Consider the following 22,187-nt stretch of genomic DNA (forward strand, 5'->3'; position numbering starts at 1 on the left):
ATAAATCTTTTTCTTCTTCTTCTTCATCCTCTCTAATTATAGTTTTGTTGTTAGTTCAAAGATGTTAATTAGAATGACAATGATAGACAATGGAAGGCCAAATTATAGACCAAGTGATAATAATTTTAGTAGTTTTGTTGCTAGTTCCAAAATAGTAATTAGAATGATAATCATAGACAATGGAAGTTGATAGACCAAGTGATAGAACATTATCACTACCTATCATCACAGATAGTTGTCTATCACTATTTATCAGTGATAGACAATGATAATTCAATGGTAGTGGTAGATAGTGATAGGATATATCAATTGTCTATTAATAGATAATTATTTTGTTGTTGCTAGTTATTTATTAATATTATTATTTGCTTTTAGATAATTTATGATACATACATTAGACATCGTTATTGAAAATTTTGTTGTTTTTAAATAGTTGTAATAGACATTGTGTCTATCACAATGGAGCGTCTATACGTGAGAAAAATTTATACAAGTCTACGTATTGATAATATAAGTATAGAAACTGATACAGGTCTACCATTTATAGAGATTGATAGAAGTATATCAATATATTTTTTTATTATATCTATAAATAGTTTGTCATTTTTTTTCTATAAAATTTATCTTTTTAAAAGTTATTTTTATTTATAAAAGTAAAACTAGAATAAAATGAACACTTATACTAAACACACCTTAAATTATTAATCTTTTTAAAGATATTAATAAAAAATTTGATCTTGTCTAAGAAAACATTTTTCATAAAGCACTCCAACCATACTAATTATTAGTATTATTATTATTATTATCATAATATTAGGACAACTCTTTATAATGTAACCAAGCTCAAACTACAGGTTCCTACATTTTCATGCCTTTATAATAATAATAATAATAATTAAAAAGAAAACAACATCAACCTTACACCAATCTTTTTCATAAGATTTTCCAAAAAAACAAAAATGTAGTTAGAAACGAAACTTATTCAATGCTCCTACCTTCTAAATCGTTGGACCATAATTTTATTTCTATATCATATTTATTCTCGGGTTGAATTATAAATTAAGTTTAAGTTAAAATTTAGAATATATAATTTTAAAAATTAGAATTTAATCTTCATAATTTGATCAAATCTTATAAATAGTCTATATAATTTAACAAACTCCTAGAGACTATTTAGAGGATTTGATGAAATCATAGAAACTAAATTATAATTTTTTTTCAAATTTTAGAGATCAAATCTGCCATTTGACCTTGTTCTAGTCTCCTTAATTAATTTCTTCACTATTTCTTTTAACTTTCACCTTCAATATTAGGTTGCATTTGAAAGCGTTATAAGTGATTAAGTAATAATCTTGATGACTTTGAATGTTTGATAAGATTAATTGCATGAATGAAGTTGTTAAAACCACATTTTTAAACCTATGGTAATTCTCATGGTTTTATAAATGCTTTTCATGGTAGCTTTTAAAAATGACGTTGCTTCTCCCTCGCAAGATTTCAATTTCAACTTTATTCTTTTAAAATTAAAATTGATTTTGATATTTTTTTCTTGAAAAATATCAGATTTAATTGCACTCACTTCTGTTAATAATGCAAAATCAATGAAAAAATCTATATTTTTTTTCCATTTTAAATGCAATTTTGATATATAAGTTAAAAAGGTGATTGGGTCATGATAACAGGTGTCGATATTCTATTGGTGCTAGTATGTTTGCCATAAAAGTCCATGAAAGAGCAAAAGTAGAGTCTTAACAATTAAGACCCCCAACCATCCCCTTCCACTCTTTAAACGGCCAACTCCCATTCACCTCCGGCATAAATACGCCCTCTCTCCACCACTCTCTGCGCCACAAAAAATTTCCCTCTCAAATCTCTCTTAATTTCTCTCTCCGGCGCCAATGTCGCAAATCCAGAGCCGCGTGTCGCCGATCACAAAGCTAACGGCGGTGTCGAGCAACCCCAGCGTGTCGGGTCGGGTCTACCCGCTGTCGGCGGCGGACCACGCAATGGCTCGGCACAGCGCCGCCGTGGTGATGTACTACAGTGAGAATCCGTTTGGGTCGTTCATTTTGGACCCGATGAGAGAGTCGCTTTCGAAGGTTCTAACGCTGTACCCGACCGTGACGGGTCGGTTGACCCGATCGGAAAACGGAAACTGGGCGGTGAAGGGGAATGACGCCGGAGTTAGGGTTACGATGACGAAGGTGGGGACCACTCTTGATGAATGGCTCAGGTCTGCCGATTCGGCTGAGGAAAGAGATCTAGCGGCTTTTGAAGAAATGCCGGAGGATCCATATATATGGTCGCCGTTCCGTATACAGGTAAACAAAAATGAAAGAGAAAAAAAAACTCTAATTTTAATTTTTAATATTTCAATAAATCTTAAATTTATTCCTACTATAGTTAATCCCGGTTGGTCTTTCATTTAAAAATTGTGAAAATATTTTTACATACAACCTGAACACTACTTAATTAATTTTGTTCAAAATTAATTTATGGGATAGGATTTTAATATAAATAGTTGATAACAATTCTATTCTTTCTTTTTTATTTTGAAAATTATTTGAGGCGGTATCCATTTTTGTACATCCAACCCAAATACTCAATCACAAATTACCATTACCATGTGGCAAAGTTTTCTTTTTAAAAATGATATATTATAAAAAAAATATTCTTTTTCTTTATAATGGAAGGAGATGCATGAAAGCGAGTGACGTGTAGGTAAATGGTTTGTTTTTCAACCTGTTTTAATCTTTTCACATAATATTTAAATTGTAAATTAAATTTTGAAAACAAAGTTTTTAAAAACTTTCAAATTTGACTTGATTTTTTAAAAAGTAGTTTAAAAGTAAGTAATAAAACAAATATATATATATATATAGTTGAAGGTGGCTTTGTGTTAAATTTCAAAAAAGAAAATCAACAACTAAGACCGTATTTGGTAACTATTTAGTTTTTTTTTTCTTTTTTATTTTTGAAAATTAAGTATATTTCCTTCTCACTTCTTACGATGATTTGCATATTACTTAGTATAATGGTTGAATTCTTAGTTAAATTTCAAAAACAAAAACAAATTTTTTAAAACCTACTTTTTTTTAGTTTTCAAAATATGGCTTGATATTTTTAAATCATTGGTAAAAAATAGATAACAAAGGAAGAAATATATATTTTATTTATTAATCTATGTTTATATTTTCCTTCAACTTTAAAGATTATGTTTTATAGATCAATGTCACGTCTTATCTTGTGTGAGATTTAAATTAAAGAAAAAAGTATTTTCTTTTCCAATGTTAAATTTTGATTTTGGTGTCATAATATGTTTTTTGACTTTTAATTTTGTATCTAATAATCCTTAATTTATGATACATTTTTTATTAATATTTTTTAGTACAACAAGTGAATGTAAGAGTAACATGTCAATTATCTCTCTCTTTGACCGTCATTTTTTTAGAGTTAATAGATCTACTCGTTTTTAAAATCTTAAGTTTGTTAAAATACAATGAAAAGTTTAAGATCTATAATACAATTTTTATCGAGAGATTTGGTAGATAGAACTCTTAAAACTTATAACCAAACTTGTAAATTAGCATTTTTTTTTTTTAATTTGTAAAATGTTGCTTAATTATTATTTTAGAAGTACTCTTATAATAGAAATGTATAAGCCTTTATCATTTATTGCCATTAAATCGTTATAAAAGATTTTGACATTAATAACTCTACATTCAGATTGCATTTCTGTCTTTAAATATGTATTTTTGTTTTCTTATATATATTTGTTTAATTTAATGGATGATTTTAAAATTGCTTGAAAAAGGTATTGATATGTTTGCATTTTTCTAAATTTTTAACGACAAAATGATAATAATAATAAAGATTTGATTTAAGAGAAAGAGTCCATATTTGAGGTCATTTTAGAAAAATCTAATTAATTTCTTTAAGTTGACAATAGATATAAATTTGACTAGGATAGATAGTATTAGGTTAAGCTAACTTACAATTATATATATCATCTTTTATTTTGCTTTAAATGCTTTAAAAGTGGTAATTTATCTCGATCTTTTTTCAAAAAGAAAATAAAGATCATTTTAATTGAATTAGTATTTTATTTTAACAAATTTAATATGAACTTCAGTAAAAGCGTTTAGTTTTGAAGACGATGTTCAAGTACAGTTATAAACTTTGTGTTATATTTGAAAAAACATATTTATTTTACACTGTTAATGTAAATACCTTATAAAGTCAACTCTTTTTTTTTTTTTTTTAATAAGTGAATCCTACTTAAGCATAAATAACATAGCTGAAACTGACTAATGACAGCTGTTAAGATATATAATTTTGAATGAGTTGGCTCTTTTTAATCTTAAATAATTCATCCCATCTCTATTTAATTTTTTTTAGTCTTATCTCTATTTAATTCTAAAACCCTACCACCTTTCAACATTAATGGAAAAATTTTCTATACTGGATAGTATGGAAAATTACTCCTTCATCTATTGTATGTCATACCAGCATATTTTAAAAAATACAATAGAATTTATTAATATTGATGTGAGGTCTACTAATATTTATAAATTTAAGTTTACGGTGTGAATAAAAGTAGTATGATACTTACTATAAATTTGGACCAATTGCAAGAATGAAAAACAAATAAGTCATAACCCAACGATATAAACTTTGCAAAAATGACTAAATCAGTCAACCAATTTAAATACGGCATTGAAATAGAAAAGTCAAAATGCCCTTATAGTTAAAACACTATTCCTTGATTGTTGTGTGATTAATGTTCGAAACTGAATAATTTTTGTTATTGTTATCCGATTGTCATGTGATTGTTAATTTGATACTAAATAGTTTAGAGAAAATAAAATTACTCAAATTACAATTTTCTATACTATGGAGTATGGAAAATTACTCCCCTCATTTATTGTTTGCCATGTTAGCATGTTTTTAAAAATATATTAAGAACTACTGATGTAGGGTCAACTAATAATTATAGAAATAAAATTATGAAGTGAATAAAGGGAGAATATGATACTACTAGAAAATTTTCCGTAATGAATGTTAGGAGTGTTCGTGGGTTGAGTTGGGTTGAATGACTTTTTAGACCTAATCCAATTGTTTGGGTTGTAAATTTTTTCTACCCAAATAATCCTCATTAAAAAATGAACCCAACCCAATCCAATCCTGAAATATTTGGGTTGGGTTGGTTCGGGTTACTCGGGTCATTTATTTAATTTTTTTTAAATATAAAAGTAAGTAAAATGTTAATATGTAAAAATTCGATTTAAATATTTTCATATATGAATTAAGATTAACAACTCAATTTTAGTTTATACAATGTATACTTTTTTTTAAGTGCAAAAAATAAAAATAAAAAATTAAGAGTTGTTGAAGAATAAATTATCCAAAAAAATTGATAAAATTTTTAAAAAAAAACTAAAATAAATATATGTATATCTTATGGTACATAAGCAAACAAAAATACATTTTAAAATTAATAATAAGTTCGGGTTGGTTCGGGTTATTTTAGGTGATCCATAAACCAATCCAATCCATAAAATTTTTATTTATTTGAACCCAATCCAATCCAAAAGAATTCATAACCCAACTCAAACCGAACAGATTGAATTGGATTGATTAGTTTTTTCGAGTCATGGAGTTTTTTGAACACCCTTGTGAATGTTAACTCTACCATTTTTTGGTTCAATTATATATGATCCTATCACGTTTCGGTAACAATTTAATTGATATTTTTCAAAAATTCGAGATGAAATAAAAATAATAATAAAAATAAATATTGCTTATAGATAATATATTTGGCGGGTAGATAAAAGGATAGTTTAAAGAACCTTGTATAATTAATACTACAAATTTAAAAAGTATCTAATAAGCATTTTATGCTCAGTAAATTTGTAAATTTTGTTTAGGCATAAAATTGAAACCTCCCATGATTGAGACTAACAATATTTAGTGACTGAACAGATCAATGAGTTTGAAGGAGGTGGTGTGGCCATTGGAGTGAGCTTCACTCACCTAACTGCAGATCCAACCTCTGCAACTTTTCTCTTGAAAACATGGGCCGACGCTCACCGAGGAGAACCCATTTCGCCACCGCTTTTCACTCGACCGTCGTCCCTCGGAGATGGCAAAAAAGTCCCCAACATAGCCACAAAATCAACCAGTTTTTATGGCAACAAGTCCAAATTAGCTGCCACTGACGATCACATTAAAATGTCTTCAGTTACCTTCAAATTCTCCAACACAACAATCAACCAATGCCTCTCGAAAATCAAAGCTCATTGTCCTAATGCCACCCCTTTTGATTTTCTTGCTGCACTCTTTTGGAAACAAATCCTAAAAACAAAAGGTAATTTGCCCAAAAATGAACAAAACAATCACTCGTTATCGATATGCACCGACATTAGAAACTCATTTCAATCCTCAAATTCACAAAGGTACTACTTTGGAAATGCTCTACGCATATCACAACTTACTATAAATTCAAAAGAAATGGAACAAAGTGATCTGGGACATATTGTGGAGTTACTACACAATCATTTAGAAAGGCTTGGTGAGGAGGAAGAAGAGATTTGGTCTACTATGGAATGGCTTGAGTCACGAAAGGAAAAGGATGGGAAATATGTGGCGCCGTTCAAAATGTACGGTCCGGAGTTAAGTTGTGTAAGTATGGAACATATGGTGATGAAAAAGGGAAATGATGAATCTTTGAGCTATGCAACAAAGTTTGTGAGGGATTCAAAGCCTGTTCATGTATCTTATAACGTCGGCAACGCTGAAGGTGAAGGATTGATAATTGTAATGCCTTCAAATGAAGGAGGGGTAGCAAGGAATGTGATGGTGATGCTACCTTCGAACAGGGAAGTGGCTGAGCTTTGTAAAGATAAAGTCATTTTGAGCTTCAACCCAACAATGATCCTTGGTGGAAGAGCCAATAATCTTAATTAACAACCTAGTTTTCGTTTATTTACTTGCTTTTTGGTGTGTGAATTTGTACCTGCTTTATTTATGGATAAAGTGGTACTATTATAAGAGTATTCATGTCGTCTTTTTCAATATTCTTTAGGTTAATCAACTTTCTATCTCTAAACTTTCTTACAAATAATAATTTAGTCATTATATTTTAAAATTTATAACAATCTAGTCTGTATCATGAAAATCTCTTTAAATTTAAATGTGAACTTTTTATAATATAGTGACGTAGTCTTTATAGTTTAGAAAAGAAAATCAATTTTCGATCAATTTGTCAATCTACGAAGGTAAGAAATTTCAGTAAACCTTAATAATAATTTTCACAATAAGCATTAAAGCATTACAAATTGTAAGTATAGTGATCAAACAATTACTTATATATTAAAGTTCAATGACTAAATTCTTATAAATTTAAAAGTATATCGATTAAATTATTACCAACTAAAGTTCAAGAATTAAAAGTATTTTTTTTTCTTAATCAAGTTTGTATGTATTTGTATAAGGCTTTATGTGAGTGCAAGTGTAAGAAAACCTTTTCAAGAACATTTCAATGTGTGTTGGTAAAAATAAGTAAGGATATTGGAATATCAGTTGATTCTTCAATATATTCGTGAATATATTTATAAATTGAAGGGCTAGATATCAATATTAAGGAATAATTGATATCTCTAACATCTTTTTATACATACATATAAAACCTAACATATTATAATCTATAAATCTCAGTATGATTTTGAATAGTAATAATGAGATCAATAAATTAGTTTGAAAGTTAAAAACTCAATTATTACTTTAAACAATTAAATTGAAAGCTGGATATCGATATTCACATCAATATTTTAATCTAGTGAATAACATAACACTTGATTTAAGGTACAAGAAATAATTACAAGAGTAAAACAAATATTTTATGGAACTATAATTATGAAAAAGTTGTGAAAATTATATCAATGAACACAGTTTATCTTACAATGCATACTGTGCAACTCTAGATCTATTGTAGAATGACCCATAGTTAATGAATGAACATTGATTAATTAATACCTCATTTGATAACTATTTTGTTTTTGAAAATTAAGTCTATAGAAATTACTTTTACCTCCAAATTTCTTTTTGTGTTATCTATTTTTTTAGCAATGGTCTAAAAAACAAAGCCAAAATTTGAACAATAAAAAAAGATAATTTTTAAAAAAATTATTTTTGTTTTTGAAATTTGACTAAGAATTTAATTGTCAAAACAAAAAATCAAATGATTATCACGGGACCTAAAGAGTTTGATTAATTAATTATGATCATAGGTGTATAAAGTTCCCTTACTAACGTATATGAACCATTAGGAATCAATTTAATTAAAAAAAGATTTGAAATTTTCGAATTGATTTTAATATATTTGATATGCTGAATAAGAGAAAACAAATTTAATATATTTGATACATTAAATGTGAAATAAAACTATTTATGCATAAGATATATTTAAACATAATTTAAATATGTTATTGGAGAATTTGATAGTTGAATAATATTTAATTTATTAAAAGAATTACTATTTTAATATTAAATATTAAAATATTTTTAATTTTGGTAGAATTTGTTTAAGATCTCAGGGAATAGAGACAATTTTTTCTCATTGACAAAACAGGGGTTGGGGGTGGGAGTGTATTCCTAATCTTTTCCCTCATTTTCTGATGAGCTTTTTTCATTTATGCAACTGTTATAAAATAAATGTTTTCTTTTTAATCAAATAAAGAGGTTGAGAGATTAAGAAGTGCACTCGAGCATCTCAATTAGATTGACACATTCATAGTACCATCATGTCCCAATCCAAAAACGATATCATTAATGAGCCTCCTTCAAATACTATTAGGCTCTTTATAGTATCGCCAAATCCATTTACATAAAAGAGCTTCATTTGTTGTTTTGATTTTATCAACACCAAGACATCCCTTTTCCTTTAGAATAGTAACAATATTCCGATGCACAAGAATTAGTCTTCTGTCTTTAGAAATGTTATGAAATCGACAATTAAAGAATACAAAAAGGAACGTAGAGATAGAGAAGAAGATCAACACACAGATATACGTGGTTCACTAACGGTGTGTTAACTATGTCTATGGGCAGAGGGAGAACAGTATTATTAGGAAAAATGTTTTTAGAGAATTACATCAAACGGTACCTCTAGGGTTAGAGAGTTTATATAGCACACTACTCTAAACCCTAGGGTCATAATCGTAAATAACTAAAAATAAATAAATATGCTAAATACGAATTATGAATAGATTTCGAGGGCGTTGCCCTCAACCCCCGTACTTGGTTATTCAAAGCGCCAACAAACAAATTCAAGGCATTCCAACAAGAAATATTGGAGTAATTCCAAGAATCAAAATTTCTTTCAATCCATTATATGATTGGTTCCCAAAAAACAGAAGACTTTGGCTTCCCTCCTAAAGACATGCCTAAGTAATCAATAGGTAAGGGGGTTACATTACAGCCCCAAATATTTTTAGCATATGTAACACTTACAAGGTCCACATTTATACTAGACATGGTAGACTTTTGAGGTTTACTTTTAACCATTTCTCAATGCGAATGCTACAGCTTCTAATGTTAGAATGCATGCGATATATGCGATAAGTCTATAGGACCTATACATAAGCCTCTATTCTTATTTATGCGATGAAGAAATGATACACATACAAATAAGGCAACCACATAATGTCATACCTATCTCTAGGGTGCATGCGATGCAGGTTGGTAAACAGAGCTTATCTCTAAGTCCCTATCTCTTGTTTATGCATTTCTAATCTTGCTCTCTCGAGTCTAGATTCTAACCTAGCTCCCTCAAGTCTTAGGTTCTTTCTTTAGACTCTCTCTCGAGTAGCTCTAAAGGGATGTTTGACACAGCATAACACAAGATAATCGCAAGCAATGAACTTCCTAGGTCATGTTAGCTTAGTTCTCCTCAACCCATTCGACACGTTTAGCTACTCATGTGTGCTAAGAGAGTGAATAGATGTAGAATAAGAACTTACATTGTATAAATATAAAGTTGAAGTACAAAATAACAATGCAAGAAGAGAATAAAGAGCATGGTAGCAATCTTTTGCTGCCCAGGCTTTTACACTGTCTTTCTACTCGTGTTCAAAAGATAATCTCACTCTCGCGAGAGTCGGCCCGCTCTCTGCTTTTACGCCTCAGGGTTCTCTCTCGAGTTGCCCTGAGAAATCTTCCGACGCCTCTTCTCTTCCCTTGTTCTGCGTTAAAAAAAAAAGAAAACTATGAACACGACTAAAGCTCCTAAATCAGTGAACAGGTGAATTCGTTAACTGGTGGAACCCCTTTTTCTAAAGGATGCCTTTGGTATTTATAGAGCTTCGGGGTGAAGGCGACTTCTATCTTATGATTGCACAGATGGGATGACTTTAATTCCCTGACTGATGTGCCGAATATTTGTCACCAAAAAGCTGAATGTACTTGTTATCGTTAGCGGCTGTCAGCTTAATTATGCCTTTCACCTAGATGCGCCCACCAAGATGCGCCCACCAAGTTGCGCCGACTCTATGCGACAATCCTTCTTGAGCAGATGTTTGTGAACAAAAATCACCGCAAAGCCTTGCGGTAATGCTATGTTCGACCAATGATTTCCTGTAATCGCTTTTTCCGCCTTGCGTCAACGCATATTCTGCATAAAAATACAAAAATCAACTGTTTCTATGCGATGAACGCATGTGACCGCAATGTTGTGAACTTAATGCTTTTGGACGCAATTTAACATATTTTATCAGCATAAGCCAGCATTGTTTAAGAACTTAGCACTATGATAACGTGCATTTCTTCTCGTTATCGAACACCTCCATCGTTGTTTTAATTGATTAATTGTTCCTCATCATTTGGTTTTAATTGAGCAACCTCCGTGTTAGTCCCATCGACTTTTTCTTCTTCCAATGCAAGCTCCTCTTCGATCTTTCTGCCTTCCTTTTCGACTCGACTTCAATTGATTTTTTATTTTCTTCTACTCCATTCATTTTTTGCATAATTTCACAACCCATTTGGATGAGTTGTTGATCTTATAAAGTGACTAAATGTAATTCTTTATTGTTTCTTGAAAAATCTTGAAAATTATAATTATGTCTTTTTTGAATTTTTCCCAAAAGAACCAACTTTTCATCTATTCTCTTTCGAACGTCCTCTTGATAGATGTTTTATTTGAATATTTTTGTCTTCTTAAAAATGTTTCGACATCCAGATTTGTGTTGGAATGATTCATGGGTGTTCTTTGATGATGATCATAATAATTTCTTTCACACTCTGCATCATTTACTAAATCATCTAACTCCTAATTCTTATATCAATTTCTTCAGAAACCAATTTGATTGGATCGTCAAGCTCTTTATTGATAATGTCGCCTTGTTATTTCGTTTTAAATTACATTAATCTTCATCGAAATCGCTAGAATTACTATTATCATATTTCAAATGTGGATTATTGAAAAATAGGGAAAAAGAAATAAGACAAGGTTTAATGTGAAAAACTAGACCAGGGTGAAAAAACCACGATAGAGAAATTTTTATTAATTTTATTACACTTTATAAAGCACCCAGACTCAAATATAAATAGCCTCAAGATAGAAACCCTAAAACTGTAGACACCATGTAAAAAGACAAAAAAGCCCTTAGGGCTAAAACAATAATTTTCAACATTCCCCATCAAGTTGGGACGTAGATATTAATAATACCCAACTTGCTAACACAAATGTCAAAATTCTCTCTTTGGTAATCCTTTGGTGAAAACATTAGCAATTTTTTGACTCGAAGGAATATAAAGTATACAGATACTGCCACTGTCCAGTTTTTCTTTGATGAAGTGCCTGTCAATCTCCACACGTTTGGTTCTGTCATGTTGAACAGGGTTGTTAGCGATATTGATAATAACCTCATTATCACAGTAAAGTTTCATGGGACCATGACTCTTTTAATGAAGATCAGTCAGAATCTTTTTCAACCATATTTCTTCACAAATTCCCAGGCTCATAGCTCTATATTCTGCTTCAGCACTATTTCTAGCAACGACGCTTATTTCTTACTTCGCCAGGTAACCAGATTTTCCCACACAAAGGTACAGTACCCCGAATTGGACTTTCTATCTATAACAGAACCTGCCTAATCTGAGTCTATGTGGGCATCAATGCATTTTTTGTCATGCTTCCTAAACACGAAGCCTTTTCCAGGAGTAGACTTCAAATATCTTAGAATTTGTGTAACAACCTCCATGTGTCTCTCATAGGGAGCCTGCATAAACTGACTAACTATACTGACTGCATATGATATATCAGGTCTGGTATTCGAAAGGTAAATAAATTTCCCCCCAAGAAGTTGATACCTTTCCTTGTTATTGGAACATCTTCGACAGAATCTCCCAGTTTGCTATTAACTTCAATAGGGGTATCTGCAGGTTTACACCTAGTCATTTCTGTTTCTTTCAACAAGTCCAAAGTATACTTCCGTTGAGAAACAAAGATTCCTTCTTTTGATCTCGCTACTTCCATCCGCCATTTGGTGGCCGACTGTGTAATTCTAGCATTGGTCCTTCGTGTGCCATGGTTTTTTTGCAGTTCTCACATATAGGATGAGATTTTTCGTTTTGCTTATCACTCTCAAATCTAGAGGACTTGACCCCAAAAGTAGCAGAGTCCATAGTGGAAGCAACATTCATAACGCTTGTCCTACCCTCCTCTAACCAGACTTTAGAGCACACCTTTATAAAGGACAAAATCGGTCTTTGTCCCAGAATCCGACTCTGCACAATGTCAAATCTCGAGTTTAAGCCAGCCAGGAAATCATACGGTCAACTTCTTCAATCTTTGAATACTAGACCTCGTCAACTGGGCAATTCCAGACAACTTCACGACACAGATCAATCTCTTGCTATAATAGAGACAATTTATTGAAATAGGATGTCACTTTCATTGTCCCATTGCTTGCACTCATGGACTTGTTTCCGCAATGTATAAAGCCATGAAGCATTTTGCCTTTTCGAATACAATTTCTGGACAACCTCCCAAATATCCCGAGTAGAAGCTAAATAGAGCAGAGGCTTTCCAATCTTTGGTTCCATGCTGTTTATCAGAATTGAGTGGAGGAAGGAATCCTCCCCCTTCCATATACGCTCCTAATGGTCCTCAGGGTTCAGTCTTGGTATCTCCTCAGTTAGATACCCAGTCTTATGTCATCCCTCGAGGACCATTTTAACAGATTAAGACCAAGAGAAATAATTCTAGCCATTTAATTTCTCTCTAATGGTTATCCCTACAGAGTTTCCCAAAGAACCATACAAAATATCCGTAGTTGGTAAAGTAGAGTAAGTTGTTACTAGGTTTTCAGACTATAATGGAAGGCTAGAAGATAAACGTGGATGGGAATTTTCCTAATGATTCGCCATGGTCCTAAAGACTGCCCCGAGCTCTGAAATCTATTGTTGCAAACTTACTAACTATTTTTGGATTCCAACGGGCCCGCCATAACCAACTGTCTCGACTTAAGGGGAATTAAATGGAGTGGGCATGGGATGCTTTTGCCCATAAGCGCCTGAAAAATATGTCTCGACAAACTTGAAGGAAGCAATAGTCAAAGAACAATAGATGGCTGGACATAAGGCTGGACTGGTGGTAGGTGAACTGGACTGTTGCACGGCTGGGTAAACTAAAGGGAACAGCGCCGAACCCTGGAAGTCACCTGGAATCGCTGTAGAGCCGGCGACTGGACCAGACACAAACTTAGCCATGGCTTCTTCCAGCATCTATGTGGTTTGGTCGATCAACTGAAAAGAATAGGGATGCCTGATCTGCTGGAGCGAAAGCGTGGCCGGAGGTGCGATCGAATGGAGCTGTTGCATGACTGAGGATGGACAAGGGAGGATGGTTGTTTTTGCTTTGAACGACTGGGCGGCAGGGCTGTTCTTGGTCTTCTACTGAATCTGCATCAGTTTGAGAATAGATCGGAGGTACTGATCGGCAACGACCTTAATTTCAGCATTATGTGAATTTTCTGTCGGAGTCCCATCACCTATTAAGGTTGACAAATGAATTTCTTCTATCCCAGTTAGGGTTTCATCACATTTCTTTGATACCATATTAAAAAAATAGGGAAGAAGAAAGAAGACAAAATTTAACATGGAAAACCCTAGACCAGGGAGAAAAAACAATGATAGAGAAATTTTTATTAATTTTGTTACACTTTACAAAGCACCCAGACTCAGATATAAATAGCCTCAAGACAGAAACCCTAATACTGTAGACACCATGTAAAAAGACAAAAAAGTCCTTAGGGCTAAAACAACATTTTTCAGCATGGATAATGATAGGTTCTTTGAGAAAATTGAGCACGGGTGAAATTGTTATATTGAAATTCTTCTGAATCACTTGTTTGGTGGTCTGTATTTTGGTGTATTTTGTAAGCAGTGGCTACTAAGGTCATTTCATGCATTAAATTTAGAATTTGATGTTCAGTCATGCCATCTATGTTTCTCGATATCTTACACACAGTTTTCTTATTTTATACTCTCCCATGTTTGTGCTCGTCAGGCCCTTTCTCAGAATTCCAACACTGCTTTTAGGAGTAAATTTGACTTTTTTGCTTATAGAAAATGCTATATTTTTATTAAGCGTCTTCCCTGATTGATAATAGTCCATTATTGCAAAATCTTAAAAAAAATTCAGTATCTTCTTTCATTTCTAGAATTTATAGGGTTCCCTCTATATAGACATGTACTCTTTTGAAGGAACTCTTATCAAAGAGTACCTATGAGCAGAAGCAAGATCATTCCAAATTCATTATGACAGAAATACCGTATTCACAAACAAACAAATTGTTGGGGTTCGTGCCCTAAAGTCTCGTGTCCTGTAGTTTGTCAACATATTTTGTATGAATGCTTGTGATGTATAATATATGATATTTACTTCACTTCTTGACTTTGCACATTTAGATGTTTTATTTGCTTTATCATAAACCAATAAACTTAAAATCCCTGGTTATCTTTATGTAACTTAAGCATGTATGTGGTGACATACAAGTGGATCATGTCTTAAGTGACAACCAAAATGGTCTGTAGTATATGAATATAAGAGGGAAACCTTATCCTGATAATGCTATGGACGCGACCCGCTTTGTGGAATAGTTACAAGTATTGTGACTTGTCACAGATGATCTGATCCTGATAATTCGTGTAGGGGACATGCGCGCGGAGGCGTCCTATACAAAGAGTTTGTATAAGACTTGACCACGAAGTGTTAACGTTTCGTCATATAACTCCGTTCATGACAGAGACTTCACATCACTAGGATGACCATAGGTAACATGACCTCAATCCTGAGTGAGTTGGGAACTCCTGCCATTGAGGGCGGTCCTTTGATTTGCATGGGTGCGAGTGGTCAGGCTGCCGACTTAAACTTATCATTTTGGGGATTTGTCTAATTTGGGAGCAGGGAACTCAGCTACACAAGATGGAATTCACTTCTTCCCTGGAGAAGGGGTAAGTAGATAGATAGCTCCCTTAAGGGTTGATCCCAGGGCTTGAACAATGTGGCGCCACACACCTTCTCATGGCTCAAGAGGTGTTCACACATAGTTGGACAATGTTGTATTGTTCATTAGAGGGATCAGTGATACTTAAGGAGTGAGATGTAACTATAGGGGTAAAATGGTAAATTGGTTCAACTGTACTTACGAGCATCTGTGAAGGGTGATCGTACTCATGATTGGTTATATCCGATGGACACAGAAATATATCTGTGGTAAGAAGAGTTCAGTTGTCGATCTTTAGTGGAATGTTTGGCAGTTAATAGATGGTGCATCTCTTAGCTAAAGAGTTTAGTCAGCTATTCACGTACTGTTGGAACTTTGAGCGATAGGTCCATAAGGCCAATTTGGTAGCTTGGATACAAGTTGAGAATCAATTTTGGGTCAGTTTGAAAATTTCAAATTGACAAAAGGGAATTCGATTATATATGATATAATTGAACTGGTTAATTACATATAATATAATTAATTTTATGTATGAGATACATTAAACTGGATATAAATTTGATTTTATATCTAGTGGAGGAAAAATACCATGGTTAATATACGATATTTAAACATAGCTTATGAATATAATGTGATTATATTTATTATTTATTAATTGGACAGTTATGGAATAATTGGTTGGCATCTCTTCTGTTTTTTATAACGGATGAGAAGATGAAGAATCGATTTGGGATGCTTAAATAGCTCACTGTGTGTTAAGCATTGGATATGTGACATAGTGTTGAAGTGTGTCATCACTTAGAAAAATCAGAGCCTATACGATAGTGTTGAACGATCGCTTAACGCTTACACCTGGGTGCTATTTACTAAACGATACCTTACCATTTATTAAGCGATCGTTTAGCATCTGAGCTTTACTAAACGATTGTATAGATAATCACTTAGAATTTTCTAACACGATCGTATAGACGATCGCTTACCTTTTCTACACGATCGTATACTTTACCTAAATGATCAAGCATTTTGTTTATACGATAGACAAGCCTTTCTTCTAGTTGCTTGGTCGTTGTATACGATCTCCCTTCTTTCTCCCCTCTACCAAATCCGAACAAAGCTCACCCTTTGGATTCTCACTCCGAGTTCTGTTCGTGTGGAGACTGTTGGAGGTAGACGATTGAGAGTTGCTGAATGACAGCTTGCTGTTTCAGTGAAAACGAGATTTACTATGAAGAAAAAGTCTTCAACTGTTATAATCTCTTGGCCTCTTATTTATTGATTCTCTAAGCATGCCAATATTTTAGCGTTGTGAATACATATCTGTATGTTTGAATGTATATATGGAAATTCTATCACAATGAATTTCCACTTCCGCTCATAGGTACTCTTGACTAAGAGTTCCTTCAATTGGTATCAGAGCACTCGGTTTCTGATATTCCAATTCATTGCTACAAAAGAATTGCATTTACATTCTCGGTGGATGTAGTATGTCTACTTTCTATTTTAATTGTTAATTTGTTTGTGGATGTAAGGATTAATGAAGTTTTCTAGAATGTAACCTCGGTTTGTTAAATTCTCCAGGTGATTGTAAAGGCCCCTGCATTTTTTGGCACAATTTATTGCTAACGAGTATGTAATTTCAAAGTTAGTTTAAGTCTTGAGTCATTCGTGAAGAAGTTCGGAGCAAGGGTCGTTGTTCTTTAAGGAAGAAGACGATCAAGCATTGGTAGTGTCGTGTAGATGATGAGGTAGACGATCGCTGAGTATCAGATGCTCGATTGTCGTTTAACGCACGCGCGCACTAGAAGATCGTATAGCTCAACAACCCTCATCCCTTAGTTACTGACTATACGATCGTGAAGTAAATGCGAGGCAAATTGTTTACCTTTCGCGTGCTAAGCGATCGTTTAGACAATCAAGCTTCGCAGTCTCGTTGTCGTCTATGCGATCGTTTAGCTTTCACGCTATCGTCTAGTGTGCACTACACGATTGTTTACCTTGTGGCGTTTACTAAACGATCGGAGCTTCGCCCGACGGTTCAAGACCCGATTCGCTTGTGAATTGGTTTGCTCGGTGGAATAATGTAATAGATAGAATTTTCATTCTGATTTTGTGTTGGTTCATCCCGGTCCATTAATCCATGGTTTTATACATGCGATGTATTTTTTTTTTTTGATGTAATATAGTATGCACATATAGATAAATCCCACCTTAAGTTATGCATTGGTCATGCATATTCTCTTTATTATAAGTGTTGAGATTTAGTGAAGCATGATTTAAATTACGTAAGTGCATGCTCATGTATCATATAATATAAAGGTGATATTTATGTATGTATTATTTATTAAACGTTATAAATACCTCGTTATGTGACATGTATGTTTTAGTTGTTTCTTTTATAAAGATTATAAAATGAAATTAGAACTAAAATCAATAATAAAAGGTTAAAGTGTAGCAAATCTATCTATAAGGGACTTTTTGTCTAAGGTGGGTTCTGTCTGGGTTGGAGTATTTAAGGTGACGACAATTGAACACCCCTACTTGGGAATCTACCTAGAAATGTGAATTAGATAGATTTGATGCATGCATGCAAGTTAAGGACAGTCCATTAAAGAGTTTAATGTGACTACTTGAACTTGTTTATTTAAAAGACAAAAGTTATTTTAAAGCAAACTTAATAAATGATTTAGATTATAATCAGTAGCCGGATTGACTAGGTTAATAAACCCCTAGGTAAAACATTCAGTGGGAAGTATTTGGGGCATTTGATGCTTCATTTAAACCTCTCGTGACTCTCCCTTATTGTCCACACCGTGAGATCTATCATTGGCCTCGTGACACCCTGGGAGTGTCCCCCTAAAGGATGGTGTTTAGGTAGGTCAATATAAAGGTGGATGGAGAGAATGTTCATAGTAAGTGGGAGTGGGAAGTGCGACAACATATCCCATGGTCTCTCTCATTGGATTAAATAAAGTTTCTGCGCATCGCCTCGAGGCACCCTGGGAGTGTCCCCCTATAGGATGACTGTTTTTCATGTTTCTTTATTTGATTTCCTATAAGAGGATTAGGTTACTTAGTCTCTTGTCCTAATCTGATTTTTCCCTATGGTGGACGCATTAGGGCGGGACTCTGGGGTCGAAAACGAGGGGTTACACTTACGCAGAATTGTTAAGGGTTAACAGTTCTGGACCGAACAAATGGTGGTTGTTAGGTTCAGTTCCAAGAGTTGGTTCTGCCTAATGGTTGAGAATGTCTCATCCAGTGAAGAGACATCTGATCACCCCACCGATGACTTTTGTCCTGCCTCACTGGGGCATCATTGCAAAATAGAAGTCTTATCACTTGGGATACTTGGAAACTATTTTGCTAAAACTAATTGGTTAAAAATGTGGTTTTGCAAAGTCTTATAAAAGTGTATTTGTTTTTTAGCAACAGTTTTAAATGGCTATAGCCACTATCAGTTTACTAAGTGCCGAAAAATTGAATAGCCAAAACTATTTGAGTTGGAAACATATGCTCACGACGATACTAATCATCGAGGATCTGAAGTTTGCCCTTACGGAGGACTATCCTCCTATTCCACCTAAGGCGCTACTCGAAATGTTCGGACGGCGTACAAGCGTTGAACACGGGCAAATAAGAAGGCCCGAGCCTATATTTTGGCCAGTCTTAGTGACATCTTGGCTAAGAACCATAAGCCCATGGTCTCAGCATGTGAGATCATAAAGTCCCTGCGGGGAATGTTCGGACAACCGTCTGGATAGCTCAAGCATCAGGCTCTGAAACACATCTTCAGCTCCAAAATGGAGGAAGGCACCTCTGTTCGTGAACACGTGCTGAATATGATAATCCACTTTAATGTGGTGGAGATGAGTGGGTCTAAAATCGATGAAGGCAGTCAGGTTAACATTATCCTGCATTCATTGCTGGAAAGCTTCCTCCACTTACAAATCATTGCTGAAAAGTAAGGAGAAAAAGGGAGGTGAGACAAATGTTGTCTCATCTTCTAAAAGGTTCCATCGAGGTTCGACCTTAGGAATGAAGTCTGCACCTTCAACTTCTCTCTGGAAAGGGGAAGAAGAAGAAGGGTGGTAAAGGGAAAGGGAAAATGCCTGCTAACCCACCACCTGTTGCCCAGAAGAAATGTCTACCACCGGTTGAAAAAGGAACATGTTTCCACTATAACCAGGACAGACACTAAAAGAAGAATTGTCCTCGATATCTGAAGAAAAGGAAGGCAGCCAAGGCTAAGGCTAAGGCAGACAAAGGTAAATGTGATTTACTTTTGTTAGAAACTTTTTTTTTTTGTGGAGAATGATGATTTTGCCTGGATAATTGATTCGGGCACCACTAATCATGTTTACTTTTCTTTTCAGGAGATTAGATTCTCGCGACAGTTGAAGGTTGGCGAGATGACGTTGCGAGTAGGCAACGGGCACGTCATCTCAGCTTTGGCAGTAGGAGGCATCCAATTAACTTTACAGAATAGGTTTCTTGTATTAAAAGATGTCTTTGTAGTTCCTGAACTAAAAAGGAACCTTATTTCTGTAAAGTGTTTGTTACAATGCAATTACACTATTTCTTTTAAATTGAATAGAGTGATTATTCATAAGGATGGTGTTGAAATTTGTACAGCTAAACTGGAAAATAACTTGTATGTGCTAAGACCGTTAGCCTTAAGTTCCCTCTATAACATAGACATGTTTAAATCTGCCATAACTCAATCTAAACGCCAACGAGTTTCTCCAAAAGAAAAGACCCAACTTTGGCACCCTCGATCAGGGCACATCAATCTCAATAGGATTGAGAGATTGATGAAGGATGGCCTTCTAAGCGAGTTAGAAGAAAATTATTTATCAATGTGCGGATCATGCCTTAAGGGTAAGATGACTAAAAGACCTTTTACTGGAAAAGGTTATCGAGCCAAAGAGCCTCTAGAATTAGTACATTTTGACCTTTACGGTCCTATGAATGTGCAAGCTCGAGGAGGCTATGAGTACTTTATCAGTTTTACTAATGATTACTCTAGATATGGGTATGTTTATCTGATGCAACAAAAGTCTGTATCTTTTGAAAAGTTTAAAGTATTCAAGCTGAAGTTGAGAATTTTTTGAATAGACGGATTAAAACACTTCGATAAAATCGAGGTGGAGAGTTTTTGGATTCTGAGTTCCAGGACTATTTATTAGGACATGGAATCGTTTTCCACCTCTCAACGCCGGATACACCTCAGCAGAATGGTGTAACGGAGAGGAGAAACAGAACCTTGTTGGACATGTTTCATTTGATGATGAGTTACGCTTCCTTACCAGACTCGTTTTGGGGTTTCACAGTGGAGACTGCAGTATACATACTCAATTGTGTTTCTTCTAAGAGTGTTGCAAAAATACCTCTGGAGTTGTGGAACGGGCGTAAAGCTAGTTTACGTCACTTCCGCATATGGGGTTGCCCAACAAATATGCTTAAGGCAAATCCCAAGAAGTTGGAATCACAGTCAAGGTTACGCCTCTTTGTAGGCCACCCCAAAAGTACATGAGGGGGTTATTTTTATGATCCGTCTGAAACAAGGTGTTTGTTTCCACGAACACTACTTTCCTGGGGGAGGATCATATCAGGGAGCACAATCCACGTAGTAAAGTTGTGTTACTTGAGCTTTCCAACCAAACTACTGAAACTTCAACAAGAGTTGTTGAAGGACCTGCTTCATCAATCAGAGTTGTTGATGGTAGTTCATCTGGTAGGTCGGTTCCACCTCAAGATTTGAGAAAACCTCGATGCAGTGGGAGGGGTTACGAATCTGCCTGATCGCTATCTAGGTTTTACGAAAATTCTAGCTATAATGGCAGATGGTGACGTTGAGGATCCGTTGTCTTATTAAAAGGCAATGGAGAATGTTGACCGGGATGAATGGGTCAAAGACACGAATCTTAAGATGGAGTCGATTTCAATTTAATATGGGATCTTATAGATCAGCCTGATGGGGTAAGACCTATAGGTTATAAATGAATCTACAAACGCAAACGGGGTGCTGATGGGAAGGTGCAAACCTTCAAGGCTTGACTTGTGGCAAAGGGTTATACCCAGGTGGAGGGAGTCGACTATGAGGAGACTTTCTCACCTGTTGCCATGTTAAAGTCGATTCACATCCTCCTATCCATTGCCACTTATTATAACTATGAGATTTGGCAAATGGATGTTAAGACAACTTTTCTAAATGGCAATCTTGAGGATACCATTTACTTAGTGCAACCTGAAGGATTCATTGCTCAAGGTCAAGAGCAAAAAGTTTGCAAACTGAATCGGTCCATTTATAGGCTGAAACAAGCGTCTCCATCTTGGAATATTCGATTTGATACTGGACTTAAATCGTATGGCTTTGACAAAACGTTGATGAACCATGTGTCTATAAGAAGATCATCAACAGTTCAGTAGCTTTCTTAGTGTTGTATGTAGACGATATACTACTCATTGGAAATGATGTAGGTCTACTGACTGCAGTTAAGAACTGGCTAGCAACCCAATTCCAAATGAAAGATTTGGGAGAGGCTCAGTTTGTTCTGGGTATACAGATCTTTTGAGATTGTAAGAACAAAGTACTAGCGCTGTCTCAGACATCGTATATTGACAAGATCTTGCTCAAGTACTCGATGCAGGACTCCAAAAGAGGCCTACTACTATTTAAGC

The 22,187-nt window shown here is 34.2% G+C and overlaps 1 protein-coding gene across 1 annotated transcript; it reads left to right on the plus strand.

The window, feature by feature from the left end:
- Positions 1 to 1,750: 1,750 nt before the first annotated feature.
- On the plus strand, positions 1,751 to 7,211 carry LOC120080182 (acetyl transferase 1). Its single transcript, XM_039034755.2, has 2 exons — positions 1,751 to 2,321; positions 5,983 to 7,211. Exons 1-2 carry the CDS (start codon positions 1,899 to 1,901, stop codon positions 6,964 to 6,966), a joined length of 1,407 nt encoding a protein of 468 aa, XP_038890683.1. The 5' UTR covers positions 1,751 to 1,898; the 3' UTR covers positions 6,967 to 7,211.
- The last annotated feature ends 14,976 nt before the right edge of the window (positions 7,212 to 22,187 follow it).

The sequence above is a fragment of the Benincasa hispida genome, chromosome 6 (assembly GCF_027475165.1).
Source record: "Benincasa hispida cultivar pf3 chromosome 6, pf3_genome.v1.1, whole genome shotgun sequence".
Classification (NCBI taxonomy): domain Eukaryota; kingdom Viridiplantae; phylum Streptophyta; class Magnoliopsida; order Cucurbitales; family Cucurbitaceae; genus Benincasa; species Benincasa hispida.

What these genes read in the sequence shown, in the direction of transcription:
- LOC120080182 (XM_039034755.2), top strand. Translation starts at nt 1,899, where the DNA reads ATGTCGCAAATCCAGAGCCGCGTGTCGCCGATCACAAAGCTAACGGCG. An exon ending in GGTCGCCGTTCCGTATACAG is followed by an intron (nt 2,322 to 5,982) that starts GTAAACAAAAAT and finishes GTGACTGAACAG; the next exon opens with ATCAATGAGTTTGAAGGAGG.